General features: G+C 37.8%; 1 protein-coding gene across 7 annotated transcripts in view; it reads left to right on the top strand.

Annotated features, from left to right (window-relative positions):
- Positions 1 to 18122, top strand: part of MICU3 (Mitochondrial calcium uptake 3) — a 66255-nt gene that overhangs the window by 34621 nt on the left and 13512 nt on the right. For all 7 annotated transcript variants that reach the window (XM_067756615.1, XM_067756593.1, XM_067756604.1 and 4 more), the window contains one exon: positions 28 to 185. In XM_067756615.1, coding sequence (XP_067612716.1) covers positions 28 to 185 — 158 coding nt within the window. The remainder of the gene's footprint in view (positions 1 to 27; positions 186 to 18122) is intronic.

The following is an 18122-nucleotide window of genomic DNA, read 5'->3' as shown; positions in this document are numbered from 1 at the left end:
AAATTTTCTTCGCTATTTCGCTTTTAGGTGAATTTTCACGTGCCGTAAAAATATGCACTGGCTTTAAGCTGAGCAAACATTTGATTGACACAGTGTTTGCTATTTTCGATGATAATGGCGACGGTATGCTATCGTATAGAGAATTTATTGCAATCATGAAAGATCGTGTACATCGTGGCTTTAAAGTAAGTGATGATCACATGCTTATATACAATGCGAAAAATGATGAATTTTTTGAGGTGAAAACTCCTCTATTGACTATATGGCGTCGACGTGCTTGCCGATATTTTGAAGAGAGAGGGTGGTTTGTTTAGATTGAGATTTTTGTTTTATCGTGAATTTAATGGCCTGATTTGTTGCCTTACTAGATTTAATATTATTTTATATTTTTAGTTTTTTTAGTTCATGTTTGTGAGAAAGGTACAGCAGCGAACAGAAAACCAGCAGTGGCTATTTGTGTAAAATTTCGTAAATTAAGTGTTTCTTTTTTGTTTTTAATAATTTACGCAATAGCATCAGTGAACTTTGTAACAGTAACTATACAAACCAATTTCAAAAACATTTTCGAAAAATTCAAAAATATCGAAATTTTAGCTCATTTTTTCGATAAGCAGTTTAGTAGCCAGGCAATTTTAGTTTAAAAATATGCAGGTTGTATGTCTCAAAATTCGTATTGATTTTTGGCAGTTTTATTTCCGAATGGTGTTTTATGTTTTCCTCCAAACGAAGTGTGAAACTTTTTTTATGTGAAGATAATCCGAAACTCCTTAAGGGAAAAATGTTTTCAAAAATCAATGCGAGTATTTTGAGACTATAATTGATTGGGCTGCAAAGCTGCATTCTCAAAAAGTTTCAGTTTCAAATAAAATATTTGAAATTTTCGTAAAACTTACGAACTTCTTTGAAAACGTTATTGAGATTGGTTTGCATAGTTCAGTTACAAACTTCAAAGAAGTTTTTGCTTAAATTATCGAAAATAAAAAAGTAGAATTAAATTTCCGAAATTTGAGAAAATTTGCTACTGCTATTTTTCTGTATCCTGCTGTATGTACTCAGTCATATATCGGAAAGTTAATGCATGACATTTTTTAATAAGTTTACTATGTAACTCTAATTTAATATAATTGATGAATTGAGATCCTTGTTGTGAACTGCTTGATTTCGAATTCGTATTATACGCTGTGCTCATGTAAACTTTTCTCGTTACTTTTATACGTTGTGGCTACTAAAATCTAATTTATGTTAAGATAACATTAGTTTAATTTAAATATATAAGTTTTTTTATCGCGATTTTCTTTGCTTTTCTATTCTTAGTAATATCTCATATTAAGTAAGAAAAGTTAAATATTTCAAAACTCAGCTTATAGAAATTTACTATTATGAGAGATCTAAAGGAATTAAATGAGCTACGACGTTGTTCTTCATCGAAATCGTCATAACAATCGAATTGGTCTCATAATGAAGTATTCAATGTCATATATATAAACATTTATAAGGTCAACCATTGAAACTTATTATTAAATATTTTAAAAAAGATATAACACAAAAATCATTGTTCGAAAAACGCCCATCATGCCTTTCAATATCAAATACACTCAGTTTTACGTTAAAGAATTCGAAATAGTTTTTGCCAACTGTTTTATTTCAAAAATGATTGCCTTCTGTTCCAATATGATGTGTGTAATTATTAGTTTACCCTGGAAATGGCGGAATATACGGTTACCCACTACGAACACTATCTACTTAGAAGGGTTCTGTGCGCTTTCCAAGGCCGTCGGTTCTATGTACCGGAGCGACTCGGGATTTTTCCCGACCAAGGACTGCCATTTCAGTGTAACCCCATTTAATTTGTTGCGTCCCTCCCACAAATTCTCATCCTCCCAGCAGCTCCTTGCAGCGGGACTGCTCCATATTCTCTTGCTCCGGGAAGGTATCTAACCCAATCCGGGTCCGTCTCCTGACCCCGGTCCTGAGAAATGGTTTTGCTGCATCTGCCGGAAAAGAATCGTTTTAGGACGGTCATACTCTTGTCAGTGTGTCTCGTGTAAGGGATACACCGGGTACCCCAATGCCTACCCAATGACGTCTAGTCCCAGGGCCTCAACAGCAATCGCGTTCTGACCTTCCACAACCAAGGCGTAGTCACCCGTGACTTACTCCCAGAGTGACGACGTCTCCCCCTATGCACTTCAGAATTCTGCAGTTAAACTGTAATGGATTAACTGGGAAGATCACAGAGATAGTCGACTTCATGAAGCGGCACAACATCCGCATTGCTGCGATTCAAGAGACTAAACTCACAGCAAGATCTGCATTGCAGACCTGTTCTGGGTATAATCTTCACAGAAAAGATCGCGAGAGCGGAAATGGAGGCGGACTCGCGTTTATCATACACCACACTGTGTAATATCATATATTTGATCCCGATATCAACCGCAGGGACAGTGTCTTTGAACGTCCGGTCGGGCGATGCAAATCTAGAAATCATCAACATCTACATCCCTCCTATCACCTATTGCCCCAGTGGATACCGTCCTGATATCAGCGGCGTACTCACTGGAAATAATCGCATTATCTTAGGCGATTTCAATGCCCATCACGATCTATTGCATTCAAACTTGCGGGTGGACAGTAGGGGTGAGATGTTAGCGGATCAAATAGAAGAAACGACGTTCTGCACTATAAAAGGAGACGCCCCCACACGTATGGTAGGAAGCTGTCACAGTTCGCCGGATATTTCAATCGTGAGCCCAGAACTCGTAAACTGCTTCAACTGGCAGCCGATGGTAACATTGGCATCCGACCACCTGCCTATACTTATTTCGTTCGAGCGTTCCGCCGACTTCATCGTCGCAGAAAAACGCGCTTTCGTTAACTTTAAAAAAGGAAAGTGGGACGAATACAAATCCTATACAGACAACCGCTTTGCTGCCCTCCCTATCCCAACTGATGCCCGCCAAGGGGAGCGTGCTTTCCGCAAGGTCATTGAATCCGCCTCGGCTCGTTTCATTCCCGCCGGTAGAATTCCCGAAATTTGGCCCCACTTCCCGGCAGAGGCCGCATGTTTAGCGAGAGAACGTGACCTTATAAGACAGCTCGATCCCGGCGACCCCCAAATAAGGGACATAAACCAACGCATCAGATTGCTTGTGGATGAACACAAGCGGGCGAAATGGGAGGAGCACCTTAGCGGTTGTAACCTCTCTGCCGGTGTAGGTAAACTTTGGTCCACTGTAAAGTCCCTATCGAATCCGTCTAGGCACAATGACAAAGTTTCCATCGCCTTTGGCGACAAAGTGCTGTCGGATGCGAAAAAATGCGCGAGCGCTTTCTGCCGACAATACATAATGCATTCTACGGTCGACAAAAATAGACGGAGGGCCAACAGACGCGCACGTAAACATAAGTTCAGCGCGTCACCAATTACCATCACCGCCAAAGAGGTTGAGGATGCCATCGGTCATGCTAAACCATCCAAAGCAGTGGGCCCAGACGGCATAGCCATGCCGATCCTTAAAAGCCCAGGGAAAAAGGGTTTCAAATATTTAGCACATTTTTTTTTTCAACCTGTCTCTTTCCACCTTTGTCATACCCGAAAAATGGAAAATGGCCAAAGTGGTCCCGCTACTAAAGCCTGGGAAACCAGCTAACATAGGAGAGTCATATCGCCCGATATCTCTCCTATCGCCAGTAGCCAAGACGCTTGAAGCCATTTTGCTCCCCCACTTCAAAGAAAATTTGCAGCTAGCCTGTCATCAGCATGGCTTTAGAAAACTCCATAGCACCACCACCGCGCTAAATACCATTAGCACCCAGATAAATTGTGTTCTAAATCAGAAGCCCCACCATAGAACAGTACTCGTAGCGCTAGACCTATCAAAAGCTTTTGATACGGTCAACCATGGCACGTTACTGCAAGACTTGGAAGGGTCTACCCTTTCCCCATGTCTTAAAAGGTGGACCGCAAATTATCTGGGTGGTCGGCAGGCATCGGAAATGAAATATCAAAGCCAAGAAGAATTAAACAAGGGGTGCCTCAGGGTGGTGTCCTATCCCCACTTTTGTTTAATTTTTACATATCAAAACTACCTTCTCCACCAGAAGGAGTTACTATCGTTTCTTATGCCGATGACTGCACAATAATGGCCACAGGCCCGGGCCCAAAGATCGATGAGCTTTGCAACAGAATAAACGGCTACCTCCCTGATCTCTCCAGTTTTTTCGACTCGCGAAACCTGGCATTATCACCGACTAAATCATCCGCGACCCTATTTGCAACTCGGACGTCCTAAATGTCGACCATTTTGAACATCCACGTCGATGGCACTACGCTACCGACTGTCCTACACCCCCAAAATCTTGGGTGTGACGTTTGATCAGGATCTACATTTTGGTGAGCACGCAACCGTAATTGTTCCGAAAATCCAGAGCCGTAATAAATCCTCAAATCCCTTGCTGGCAGTACTTGGGGAAAAGAAAAGAAACGATCATTACCACATACAAAGCAATTGGCCAGCCGTTTGCGTGTTACGCGTCCCCTGTATGGTCGCCAAGCCTAAAAACTACCCACTGGAAGAAGCTACAGGCCTGCCAAAATACTGCGCTCAGAACCGCCACGGGCTGTTTTCTTATGTCCCCAGAACACCATCTACATAATGAGGCGAGAATACTCCCCATCAAGGAGAGAAATGAGATGCTAACCAAAGAGTTCCTGTTGAATACCCAGAAACCTGGGCATCCCAACAGTCATCTGATTGATGAGCCAGCACCGCCTAGGGACTTAAGGAGTCATCTCCGTAAGCATTTTGAGGAAATACGGCACCTGAGAACTAGCCGTATGATGCAAAAAACACAAGCAGGTCCTTGGTGAACTCCACAAACAGGCGTCGGACCTTTATGCCGGGAATTGCCCGGTGAATCCAGTACTCGGGGAACAGTACCCAAAAAAACTCGGGGAACAGTACCCAGGGAAACGCCAGTCACTCTGGCTCAACTTCGTTCTGGATACTGTAACAGGTTAAACTCTTACATATCCAGAATCAACCCCGACATACAAAATGTATGCCCCGCTTGCAATGTGTCCCCACATGACACCAACCATCTCTTTAATTGTAATGTGGAACCAACGCCTCTAACACCCCTTTCGTTATGGTTCACCCCTGTCGAAACAGCAAGTTTCCTTGGATTCCCGTTAGAGGATATTGATGACAATTTGTGCTCGGTCGCAGCTATTAGGTGGGCCGAAACATTGCTACAACAACAGGGGTTCTGTGCTTATTTTCGGAGATTAGGTGGAAATCTGAGGGCCAAAAAGCGAGAGATATGAAAGTAGTTGTAAAGAAGAGGTTTAAATGAAGGACAAATGAGGAAAGAGGGCAGTTATGAAAAGAAAGAGAGGAGGAGGAAGGGGAATAGGGATAAGGGCAAAAGAGAAAAAAATGAGACCCCCAAACGGGTTAGGGGGTTAGAATATACCCGCGGTAGGTATGCCTGTCGTCAGAGACGACTAAAATACCAGATTCAAGGGGTTGTGTAGCGCAACCCTTCAGGTTGCCAGCGCAATATATAGCTTCTCCAAACCCAATTGTCAAACTCACCTTCGCGCGGCGAATCCCGTTACACTAACAGACGAGGCTCTGGCTCCATGATGAGCTTGGGGGTGGGGAGGGAGGGATGGCCTGAAAGTTTAATGTGGCCATATAAATCGTTCCCGAGATGGTCCAGCTAGCACCTTAATGGGGCTGTGTTACCGGAGCGTACCAGATATGTATCCGGCAAAGGACCATCACATCGATAACACACCCCAAAGCCTTCGGGGAGAACCTTATCGTAACAACAACAACAAGAAAAAATGGACTAATAATGTCGAGGAGGAAAGGTTAAGGAGAAAGTGATGGATAGGAAATCACCATGTAAAAAGGCTAGGGACGGAAAATTCAGTACTAATATTTTTGAATATTTCCTTGCTGTTTTTCTTCATTGTATATCATTCTGAACGAATAAAAAACTCGGTACGAATAGCGACTTAAAAAATAATAATAATAATAAAAATTACAAACGGTTAGTTTTGCTCTCAGTTCGAGTGATTTTATTTGATCTCTAGAATCATATCAAAAAGGAGCTTATGCGACCACGCGGTTTGAGAGAGATTTTGTACCTCCTATTCAGATGCGTAGCAGTGTCCTTAGTTTGCTGTCATAAAATACAAGCTTATTAGTACTAAGCACATACTGCACGAATACGAAAATAGTAGGCGTAATTTTGATCAAATTTCGTCAGTTAAATTTTTTTTTTTTTTTTCATTTTCCATAATTTAAGGCTCTGAACAAGAACAGAACATAGAGCAGAGCCGTATCATAAAAAAGTGATAGCATTCCTTATGCTCTGCCACGAGCTGCATCGTAATTTAGGTCGGAGCAAATAGCAAAACAAAAAGTCCAAACGAAATTCTATCAGAATTTAGATCATGTTCAGAGCGCCGGACCAATGGCAAAAAAAAAACTCCTGAGTAATATCGCACGTTTTATTGTAAACAAAAGTAATCCAAAATTAGAATTTTTTGTGAAAACGCAAACGAAGTTTTATTATATTCAGCGTGCTTTGCACACAGAGTATATTAACTTTGATTGGATAACGGTTGGTTGTACAGGTATAAAGGAATCGAGATACATATAGCAATGCCCTCCGTCCGTCTTCAACAAATTTCGTACACGAGCTTATCTGGACCCAGAATAGATTGGTATTGAAAATGAGCGAAATCGGATGATAACCACGCCCATTTTTTATATATATAACATTTTGGAAAACACAAAAAACCTGATTATTTAGTAAATAATACACCTGGTATGCTGAAATTTGACATGTGAACTGATATTGTGACTTGATAAAAATTTGAAAAAAGAAATTTTTAAATGGGCGTGGCACCGCCCACTTGTGATAAAATCAATTTTACAAATATTATTAATCATAAATCAAAAATCGTTTAACCAACCTATCGTAACAAACTTCGGCAGAGAGGTTTTGTTTACTATAAGGAATGCTTTGAAGAAAAATTAACGAAATCGGTTAAGGACCACGCCCACTTTTATATAAAAGGGTCGTGGGTGAATAAAATAAGCTATATCTTTGCAAAAAAGAGCTTTATAACATTGGTATTTCATTTCCCAAGGGGATTTCTAACAATAAATGGGAAAAACTTCAAATTTTAAAAAATGGGCGTGGTACCGCCGCTTTTGTGACTACGCAATTTTCTATGTTTCGGGAGCCATAACTCGAAGAAAAATTAATGGATCTTAATAAAATTGGGTACACAAATTTTCCCTATAGCAAGAAATATTTCTAGAGAAAATGGACGAGATCGGTTAAAGACCACGCCCACTTTTATATAAAAGATTTTTAAAAGGGTCGTAGACGAAAATAATAAACTATATCTTAGCGAAAAAGAGCTTTGTGTGAATAGAAATTTACTTTCTAAATTGAATATTAACATTAAATTGGAAAACACTTAAAGCAAAACTCTAAGCAATTTTCTATGTTTCGGGAGCCATAACTCGAAGAAAAATTTACATATCGTAACAAAATTGGGTACACATATATTTGCTTATAGCAGAAAATATGTCTAGTAAAAATGGACGGGATCGGTTAAAGACCACGGCAACATAGATATAAAACAAGTTTAAAAGGTTTAAAAGGGTCGCAGGCTAGAATAATAAGCTATAACTTAGCAAAAAATAGTTTTGAATCAATGATATTTCACTTATCAAGTTTTATTGTAAGAGGAAATGGGGGGACATTTTTTTTAAACGGTCGGTGCCACGTGTTATGTAGAAAAGTAATTTATCTGAAATGAAATGTGCAATTGAAACTCACGCTGAATATATTAAGTTCGGTTACACCCAAACTTAGACACCGTTACTTGTTTTTTCATACAGTTTCTTTTGTCCCCTTAATTATTCTAAATGTGTGATCATAATCGCAACAGCCGTCTATTTTGGGTGTCATAAAATCTTGAAATATGAAATTTTTGATATGCATCTGTTTACAATAAAACGTGCGACATAGCATTTTCAATCACTGATACAAACCAATCTTTAAAAAAGGTTTCCAATATTTTCGAGTATACATCTTTGTAGCTTAATCAATTTTAGTTGAAAAAATTTCTTTTTTTAGAGGTGTTTTATATTCGTCCATTCCGAACTACGTATAGCTTTATTTTTTAAATGGAAGAAAATCGAAAACAGCATTTGGAAAAAATAAATTCAAGAGTCAATGCGTATTTTGAGAGACCTTTAAGTTGTACTTTAACAGACTAAAATTGATTGCGCCACAAAACTGCATACTCAAAAAAAGGGAGTGCCACGAAATCCCAAAAAAAAAATACCCAAACACATAATCCACAAATTCAAAATCCCCAAAATCAAAATCCCCAAGCACAAAATCCCAGTGCTATGATAAACATCATAACCGTGTAAAAAATAGCAATATCTCTTTCCTCTTTCATTCATATTTATGTATGTATAACTATATATTCACGTTTTGACAATACATATTTTTACTTATCCATATATAGGACTGCTAGTCGGCTCTAATCCGAACAAGCTAACAGAAGCGTGTACTATTTACGCGTTACGATTTTAAACCTAATTTGAATTTATTTCACATATAAAATGGGGATCTTGATTTTAGGGAATTTGATTTTGGGGATTTTGTTTTGGGGATTTTGATTTTGGGGATAACGGGGTAGACCCCAAAAAAATTCAGTAAAGTCTAATTAAAAAGCTCGAAAATTGCGAAACATTTTCCCGAATTTTGGAATTTTTAAGATTATTTTTCATGGTTTCAGTTACAAAAATCATATACTTTTTTTTTTTAATTATCGAAAATGAAAAAGGAGAGAAATTGATTTAATTAAACTTGATAAAAAAAATTTCCACTGCTATTTCCGTGTTCGCTGCTGTATACATATTTACAGTACACCCTACCAAAATACGCTGCGATATATGTATGTAGTATTTTTGGTAGGCGAAATAAAGTTTAAAGCAGAAATAAAAATTGTATTTCAATATCTCATCAAATGTTTGAACCATTGTGAATTCATACAAGTGGCGAATGTTTGATAAAAACGTTCACAATAGTAAACAGCCTCGATCACCTGTTCAATCGCTGTTCGATTACTTAAAACATTTGCTCAATATTGTTTTTCAAACATTTTTGTAGACGACTGGTATATTACATTATTTATATATTTTTAAATGTTTGCATAACCGGCTGCTCAAATTTAATCTATTAACCTGATTTTAGAAATGAATATGATTTTTTGTATATACATTTAACAGAAAAGCTGATTTGAAACACAACTGGGCAATTCATGGCACTTCAATTTATAACCGCGAGCAAAAAACAAACCCTTCTTCCATTCTCTGACCATTCGCAACAGCCGTTCTACCTGTCAGCTATTATTTGACAGGTAGGTATGGCAATGGAGGAATAGAAAGATTTTTCACTTGTATGAATTTACAGTGGTTTGAACTAACAACTTTTTTCAGAACTTTCTTTCAAAAATACATCACATTGAGGCGAACGTAACATCGTCATCTTGCCAGAAGAATTAATATGCATTTTTTAAGATTTTTTCAAGACTGTGTTTTTCAGCCATTAAGCTCAATTACAAATTGTATTAAAATCACAACAGCTTAGGATTAACGGGAGTCAGACTTTTTTACGATCTAAACAAGGTGAATGTAAAAAAATTTATGGATTTTTCGAAAAGGGTAAAGGCTTTGCCTTGGTCTTTGCCACAATGAACGCAAGGAAATTCACAAAATTTGGGTTTTTTGTCATTAGGAAAAAAATATAAAAAATAATTATTTTAGATAGAAAACCAAAATAGTTTTTGGAAATTAAAAAAAATAAATTAAATTCAGCAAAACAAATTAAAATTTGAAGACATCATGAAGAATGGACTGACAAGGCATGCCTAAACGTAAGTTTTTGAATACCTTTTGCGTTACTTTGGCGCTCCCGTTGCGTAGTCTGTGGCTTGCGAATATAGTTATATACACGCGGGTGTTCAAAATCAGCGGTTGATGCAACGTTTAGCGCCAAAACGAAGCAAAAGCCAAATGTGTTTGGCCTTAAGATTTTTTACGTTCATGTTTCTAGCAAGGGGCGATGATATAGCCAATTGTTGATAAGGCCTAATATGCATACTGCCATGCTAAGAATTTAACTCTAATATGCTTTACACAATTAACTTAAATTTGTTTTCCATGTTCATGCTTTTTAGTTTTATACAAATAAAAGAATAACACTTGCCAAAAATACATTTGTACATTTATTGTTTTCCCACTAAACAATTTGTTGCGACTTTTTTACGAAATCGTTAAGTTGTGTCTAAAGAATTTGCCGAAATCGGAACCGATTTTCTTTGGAAGTAGTAAAGAAATTTGTATGACAGGGTTGACGCGACTTCGTAAAGAAACGTCATAACGATTTTGTTAAGAACTTTCTTTATGAAATCTTTTAGAAAAGCCTTAACGATTTCGTAAAGTAATATTTTCACGAAATCTTTAAGAAATGTCTTAACGATTTCGTAAAGTAAGATCGTTACGAAATCTTTAAGAAATGTCTCAACAAGTTCGTAAAGCTTTGTGCTTACAGAATCTTGAAGAAATTTCCTAAAGAAATCTATCTAAATATCCAATTAAAAACAATTTTAGTTTTATTTAATTAATACAATTTAATTTATTATGTTTAAATAGTTTAAATTAAATTACATATAAACATATATGTATAAGAATTCAATATTGAGAAAAAAAATCAGAGATTTCCTAACCATTCAAAAATTGCATATAAAATAAAATAAAAAAGATAAATGGCTAAAATTCTTTAGCTGCGTTAATACTTTTTTTTTAGCTTTTAGCTTCGATGGCATTCCTCATATTAAGCGATATTTTTAAACACAAGTTTAAGCCAAAATATATTGGCGCATATTCATAGTCGAAATAAAATAGGTGTTAAATTTAGTTGCAGCTTTTTTGACAGATAGCTCATAGAAAATTATGTCAAAAAGCTGCAACTAAATTTAAAACCTATTTTATTTTGTCTATGATTATGCGCCAATAAAATTAATAAAATAAAAAAGATAAATGGCTAAAATTTTTTAGCTACATTTTTTAGCTACATTTTTTGGCTTTTATCTCCCTCAAGTTGTGTACTTGTTCTTTTCGATAATTTTGCGAACCGGTCCTTGGCACTATTAAAAAAATTTTTCAAAGTCTCGTCTATTTTAGTGTAGTTTGTTTGGGGTATGTTTTCCATAGCCGACTCTATAATTAGTACATAAATGAATTAGGAATTTGCTGAATAATTTTAATAACGTACCTTTAAGAAGTTTAATACATATAAAATCCTTCACAGAAATATTGTTATTGACATTTGTCCATGAAAAATTGCGTGCCAAATAATCGTCATTAAATATATATTTCAAGTTCGCAACGATAAATTTTTTGAGGTCATCTGTCGGTTGTCTAGCGAACTTCGTTATCTGTTGAACCAAAAAAAGGGAAAAAACATTTTAATGTAGTTAGTAGTTAAAAGGGGTGTAAAGAGGTGTGATTATAGTCCTGTGATAATAACTTCAATTGCCTGAGAAAGCGTTGAAAAATACTGTCTTCTAAACCTCTAACGGCTTACATTTTCAACTAAACTACTTATCATATTTGCCAATTCCTGTCGCATTTCTTCATCGTTTTGCAAAATTTTTTCAAAATCCAATATTTCATTCACATCGTTGAAGGGAAGGTTTGGCAGCTTGGAACATAAAGTGCGTTGGCGTTTAAAGGCAGCTAAGGTTTGGTCTATTGATCGTTTTAAACCGACAAATTCTTCTGCAAAGTGTTCATAAATTTTATTGTTGACTTCGCGAAGTTTTTTATTTTCTTCTATCAGCTCCTTATTTTGATTTACAATAAATTCTAACAAATGTTCGCTATCTGCAAAAGTATAAAAAATAAAATCTTAAAATTTCTGCCACTGCACTAGTACCAAGAAAAGTTAAGTTTTTATAGGTAGATAAGTGACTCACATGGTTTGTTCTCAGTGATATTCTCCGTATATCCTTGAGTTTGCCCCATTGAAGAAGGAATGCATTGCTACTCTTGTGTTAATATTACTACTTCATTGCCGAGGTAAATAGCTGCAGAAATATAAATTCCATTCATAAATTAAATGTTTATAGGAGCACATGTGATAAAACTCACCACTTTCTTCACCTTCTACGGGGACATTTGTGTAATGGCTACTCATTTTTCAGCAGTGGTATAAAGCAGTGTTTTGAATGCCCTTCTATATAAAAATAAAGATATTTACAGTCGATGTTAGTTAGATTAAACTTCTCTTCGTTGTCAGAAATTAGCAAACAATTTGTCTCGTAAATATTCAGAACCCAACTTCTGGATTCAAAGTCATTACGTTGGAGGTTTTTAACTTCCTTTCGAAGATGCATATGTCATTATTGATCGCTGTTATTTTTGTTAAAATATAGACCCTTTTATTAACGCAGAAATAATTATCTGGAGGTCGTGCCGACAATTTGAAGTGCTCACATAAGATAGCTCGGAAAGTGTTGTCCTTTAGAGCCCCTTTTAGAATAGGAAACAATTCCCGGTGTGTCTCTTGTTTTATTATGGAACTTTTTTCAATAACTCTGTTGGATATTTGCGCCAACACATTCGATCCCTTTTTTTATTGTTTTTTTCAATTGATAAAGATAATTTTCATATTTAAACGCGCTAAAGTTATTAAGAGATCGATATTTTAAAACATCGCCATATAAATGTTTTAGACTGTAGCAATTATAGGTTACAAATTCTTGGCCATAGAGGTGCACAAAGTCGTTTACGAATTCTTCAAGGAGCTCTTTAGCCACGTTATTGAATTGACAGCGTAGCTCCGGGTGACATAAGATCCTCGTCGCAAAGTGCAATTTGCAAAAATGACGGTAACGTTTTTCATCGAGTTTGTTTTGTAGCACATACGGTCCACTGTACAACAGACAAGATCGGTACTCGGTTGCTTTCCATCTATGTAATTCATCAATTGTTCTCGGCACTCGAGGAAACTCAGAAGAAAACTGTTTTTTTAGCACAATGTTTTCGAAGGACAAGTTTTCTATTTGCGATTTTGATAACGAATAACTTTCATTTTTATTTTTTACCCAGAGTTTAACAAGCTGACGAGTAACTCCCAAGCAAACGCAATGCATGTAATCTATCGGGAATTGAGTGACGCAGCCAACATTTATAGTTTCTAGCAAATTTTAATCGAGAGTTAAGTGATGCTCTTTTTGTAATTTTTCCTTAAATGATGAATCTGTTCGCTTACTCGCTGCGTTAGAAGGGAAGGTTATTCTTCTCATGTACCTTTCACCTCTCTGTGTACACTTCGAGCAGCAATAGTAACCTGAATGGCTTTTGATATTTAAAATAAATGCTCTAGCGGGAGAATCGCAAACAAAAGCTCCAATCGAGATGGAAAATACGTTCTCATCATAATAAAAGCCTTGTTGTAGCAACACCTTCAGGTCGTCTACTAAAGGCTGTAGAAATATATTGGAAGCTTCCGGCTTTGTTTTTGGACTTCGCACTCCCTCTACATCTGAGTTCACATAACACCCAACCAAAAAAACGTCTTCATAATTAGAAACACTCATCATTATAGCCCAAGCAGTTTGCTTTGATGACTTAAATATCTGTAATCCATCGATACCGAAGTTTAGCTCTAAAGTGTCTGTATTCGAATTGCGCAATTTTATATTTTTGTATAAGAAATCAGTAAGAGAATTCTTTAATCCGTAATGGTAATATGATCCGCTACCCATGCTTGCAATTTGAGTTTCTCTGGAAGTTCCTCTCAAGGTGCGTACATCGCATGGCACATCATGCCCTTCGACTTTATGAAGTCTACTGAGAAGCTCGTTACCGGCTATTTGCGAAATACCGTGTCTGATTGTCCAAGACTTGAGGAAACTCCTTAGACTCTCAGGTTCGTTTCCTGGTTCTGGTTCTTTGACTTGCGAAGAACTCTGGCAAACAGATAGCAAGTCAAAATCACTATCAATGTCCATTTTGTTTGCATTTTCGACTTGCACGCCTTCAAAAATGTCTGTGCTATATTTCTGCGCATTTTCAGCGCGATTTTCAGTTTCATTGTTAAAAATGGAGTCCAGTATTTTTTTTGTTTCTCTTTTAATGCTTTTGTGCTGAGCTTGACGCGACATGATTTTACTCACACTTACTTTTGTATTTCACTCACTGCAGCAAATATATGTATAAATTTTATTATTTAATTTTTATGCACAACACTTTTTTTGCTACTCACAATCTGAAAAGATCTGAAATTTAAAAATGTTTCAACGCCTACTGAGTTTAAAAATCTATTTACGTTTTTCTCTTTTCGAAATAGATACGAAGTTGTTAAGTAAAATCGGAAAATATTAGATTTTCTTCAGACAAGTCTGATATCCGACAACTTCGGAGATTCTGGTTTGGCCAATCGTTGCGAATTCGTGGACTTTCGACTTTGTTTAGAAAAGACTGATTTCCGAAAAAATCGGAAGCTTTGGTTTAGTGGGTTATTATTTTGTTTTAACACATGAAAAACACTATAAAATTTCTACTCCCAAAAGAAGAGAGATCGAGTAGCTTATATACTCTTTATGCAGCTTCATTCATCATCATCAACATCGCCGAAGCATACATATTATGTTGTTGTGCTTCGCCCCACTCAATGGACATGATCACCCACAAATTGTCATCAAAATCCTCTAAAGGGGGTCCAAGGAAACTGGCTGTTTCAACAGGGGCGGACCATAGGAAGATGGGTGTTAGAAGCGTCTGTTCCACATTAAAATTGAAAAGCTGGTTGGTGTCATGTGGGAACACATCGCATGCGGGTCATATATTAAGTATACTGGGGTTGATTCTGAACAATTAAGAGTTTAACCTGTTACCGTTTCCAGAACGAAGTTGGCACAGGGTGACACGTGTTTCCCTTGGTAATGTGCTTTCTTCTACTGCAAGGGTGGGATATTGCATATTAATAACGGGGTTCATCGGGCGCGTCCTGACAAATGCGTTTACCGATTCTGTGTGGCTAATGGTCTGCTTATGCTTGCCTGGATCAAACGGCTGTGTTGGCAGGTGCCGGATCTCGTCGTAGTGCTTTAGGTGATGTTCCCTTAATCTTCGGGGAGGCGGTGCTAAATCAAGCAGTTGTTTGTTAGGATGTCCTGGTTTGTGACAATTGCTTGTTCAGCATTTCGTTGTGTTCTTTAATATTGAGCTCGTTGGCCTCACTATGTAGATGGTGTTCGGGAGTCATAAGGAGACATCAGTGGCAGTTCTGATTGCAGCATTTTGACAGGCCTGTAGCCCTTTCCAGTGTATATTTTTAAGACCGGGCGACCAGACTGGAGGCGTAGCTCATGAGCGGCCGGCCAATTGCTTTGTACGTGGTTAGCAACGTTTCTTTATCTTTTCCCCATGTGCTGCCGGCAAGCGACTTGAGGATTTTGTTGCGACTTTGTAATTTCGAAACAATCTCGGTGGCATGACCCTTGAAGGGTAGATCATTATCGAACGTTACCCCTAAGACCTTTGGGTGACTGACAGTCGGTAGTGTGACACCATCGACGCGTACGTCCAATATTTGCGACATTTGTTCCTTCCACGTCGTAAACAGGGTGGCCGTGGATTTTGTCGGTGATAATGTCAAGTTGCGCGAGGTGAAGAAACCGGAAAGATCGGGGAGATAGCTATTTATTTTAGAAACTAAGTCATCGAATGAAGGGCCAGGTCCTGTAGCTATAATCGTACAGTCGTCAGCATAGGAAATGATTGTGACTCCTTCAGGTGGGGAAGGGAGCTTTGATATGTAAAAATTAAACAGAAGCGGGGATAGGACACAACCCTGTGGAACCGCCTGTTTAATTTTGCTAGGTTTAGAAATTTCGTTCCTAAATTCAACCGACGCTTGCCAGATAATTGCCGGTCCATCTTTCTAGACAAGCGGGAAGGTGTGAGCCTTCTATGTCTTGGAGTAGCGTGCCGCGGTTGACTGTGTCAAAAGCTTTTGACAAGTCAAGTGCCACGAGCACCGTCCTATGATGTGGTTTTTGCTGATTTAATTCGTAATTAATCTGAGTGTTAATGGCATTGAGCACGGTGGTGGTGCTGTACATTTTACGAAAGCCATGTTGGTGCCTGGCTAGGCGAAGATTTGCCGTGAAATGACGGAGCAGAACGGTTTCCAATGTCTCAGCTACTAGCAAAAGGAGTGATATCGGTCGATAAGGCTCCCCTTCGTTAGCTGGTTTACCAGGCTTTAGTAGCGGGATTATCCTTGACATTTTCCATTTTTCGGGAATAACGAAGAATTCCAGTGACAGGTTGAAAACGTGTGAGGTATCACTTTTCTACTGCAGCACACTATCAGCAAAATACCATTAATTAAGTAAAAATTATCAATACTGCTGTTATTATTCTACGGCTCGAACACACTCAAAGTTTTTTTTTAAGCTGGTCGCCCATTGCTAGTGATTTGTTAAACTCAAGTATCATGAAAAGCTTCTCAGCAAAATATGTATGTCGCGCCTAGCTGATTTGTAGGAAAAATTAATAAGTGCTACTTCAAATTGTACGAGAACCTCGCCCTGAATCTCCTCGGAGGTATATCGCGCCAAGTTATTTTGTTTCATAAAACCCAGCGGGGATTTTGCAGCTGGCACAAATACCTGCCCATAACATCACAGATAATATGTATGAGGAAAATACTTCAAACTTTGGGTGTGTTCGAGTCGTCGAATAATAAAATAATAACAGCAGTAGTGATAAATTGTTACTTAATTGATGGTATTTTGCTGATAGTGTGCTGCAATAGAAAAGTGAAAATTTGTAAGTTGCGTTTGATTTGCCAATGATAATCACTAGATTGTCAACATATTGTAACGAATTTAGCGCAATTCGTCTTATTTGCAACCTTCTACTAACGTTCGAATCACTAAACTGTTGAATAAATAAATCCACTATGCAATAATGCAAAATTGCCTTTATTAAAGTACTTCACAATAACACTTCTACTACTCGACAGATAGCGTGGTTAAATCAAACTAACTCGTCGTGTCTCAGCTGCTGCTGCTTTTATACTTTTTGGTTTCCTCGTTGACACATTTCTAGGCGTTTCTATTTCTAGAATTTCCTACCAGCTATAACATAACTACAGATGCACGTTATAGCTTCTCATATGCGCGTGTATATGTGAGTGATACTTCCACAGATAATTGGATACTTTTGGGAGCATCTCAGATAAGATATATGCATGTGTTTCTGCGTCTCTCTCGCTGCGTGTACGTACATATGGGTAGACAATGATTGATTCGTTTATGTAGATACAAATAACTGCCTGCTTTATTGTTGTTGTGGCTTCATTTACTTAGCATCAGACTAGTGATGTGAGTATAACTTAGTGTCACTAGTATTCGTCACAATATCATTCAAAGAACGCGCGACGTTGCCACAGGTGCTCAAACTTTTCCGCAGAACGTGATGTTCTGTCATAAAAAGTAACACTGCCTTAATTAATCCAGCTCGAACAAAGGCAAAAGCCTTTTGATGTTGCTTTTCCCGGAACTTGAATCCAGGACCTCCGGTGTGGTAGGCGAGCACATTTCAACCACGCGGCGGCGGCTGCTGTTTATTGTGAATAGCGTGCAAAAATTAACAAAAATGGGAAATTCGCCACGTTTCACAAGCGGTAAAACTTCTGTCAGGGTGTGGGTGTTCGTCGCGTTGGGCTTTGAGCGCACCTTGTCCCGCTCGAGTATGGCAGTATGGCAGCAAAGGGCCCAAGCCGGAGCCTCCGAAGGTATGCGCTGAAAAGAAAAAAAAGAAAGAAAAAGAAAAAACTATTTTAGTGGGTCTGGGCATAAAAACGTAAATCCACACAATACACTTATATAAGTGCACAATTTTTTTGTGTTGGGTAAAACCCATCGAAATCACAACAGCCAGCCATATGAAGATTTCTTCTTATTATGTCTTCTGCAAATATCTCTTGGCAGAGAT

Source organism: Eurosta solidaginis, chromosome 1 (assembly GCF_040869045.1).
Source record: "Eurosta solidaginis isolate ZX-2024a chromosome 1, ASM4086904v1, whole genome shotgun sequence".
Taxonomy (NCBI): Eukaryota; Metazoa; Arthropoda; class Insecta; order Diptera; family Tephritidae; genus Eurosta; species Eurosta solidaginis.
The sequence above is the reverse complement of the archived record's forward strand: the minus strand, read 5'-3'. Positions and strand labels throughout refer to the sequence as shown.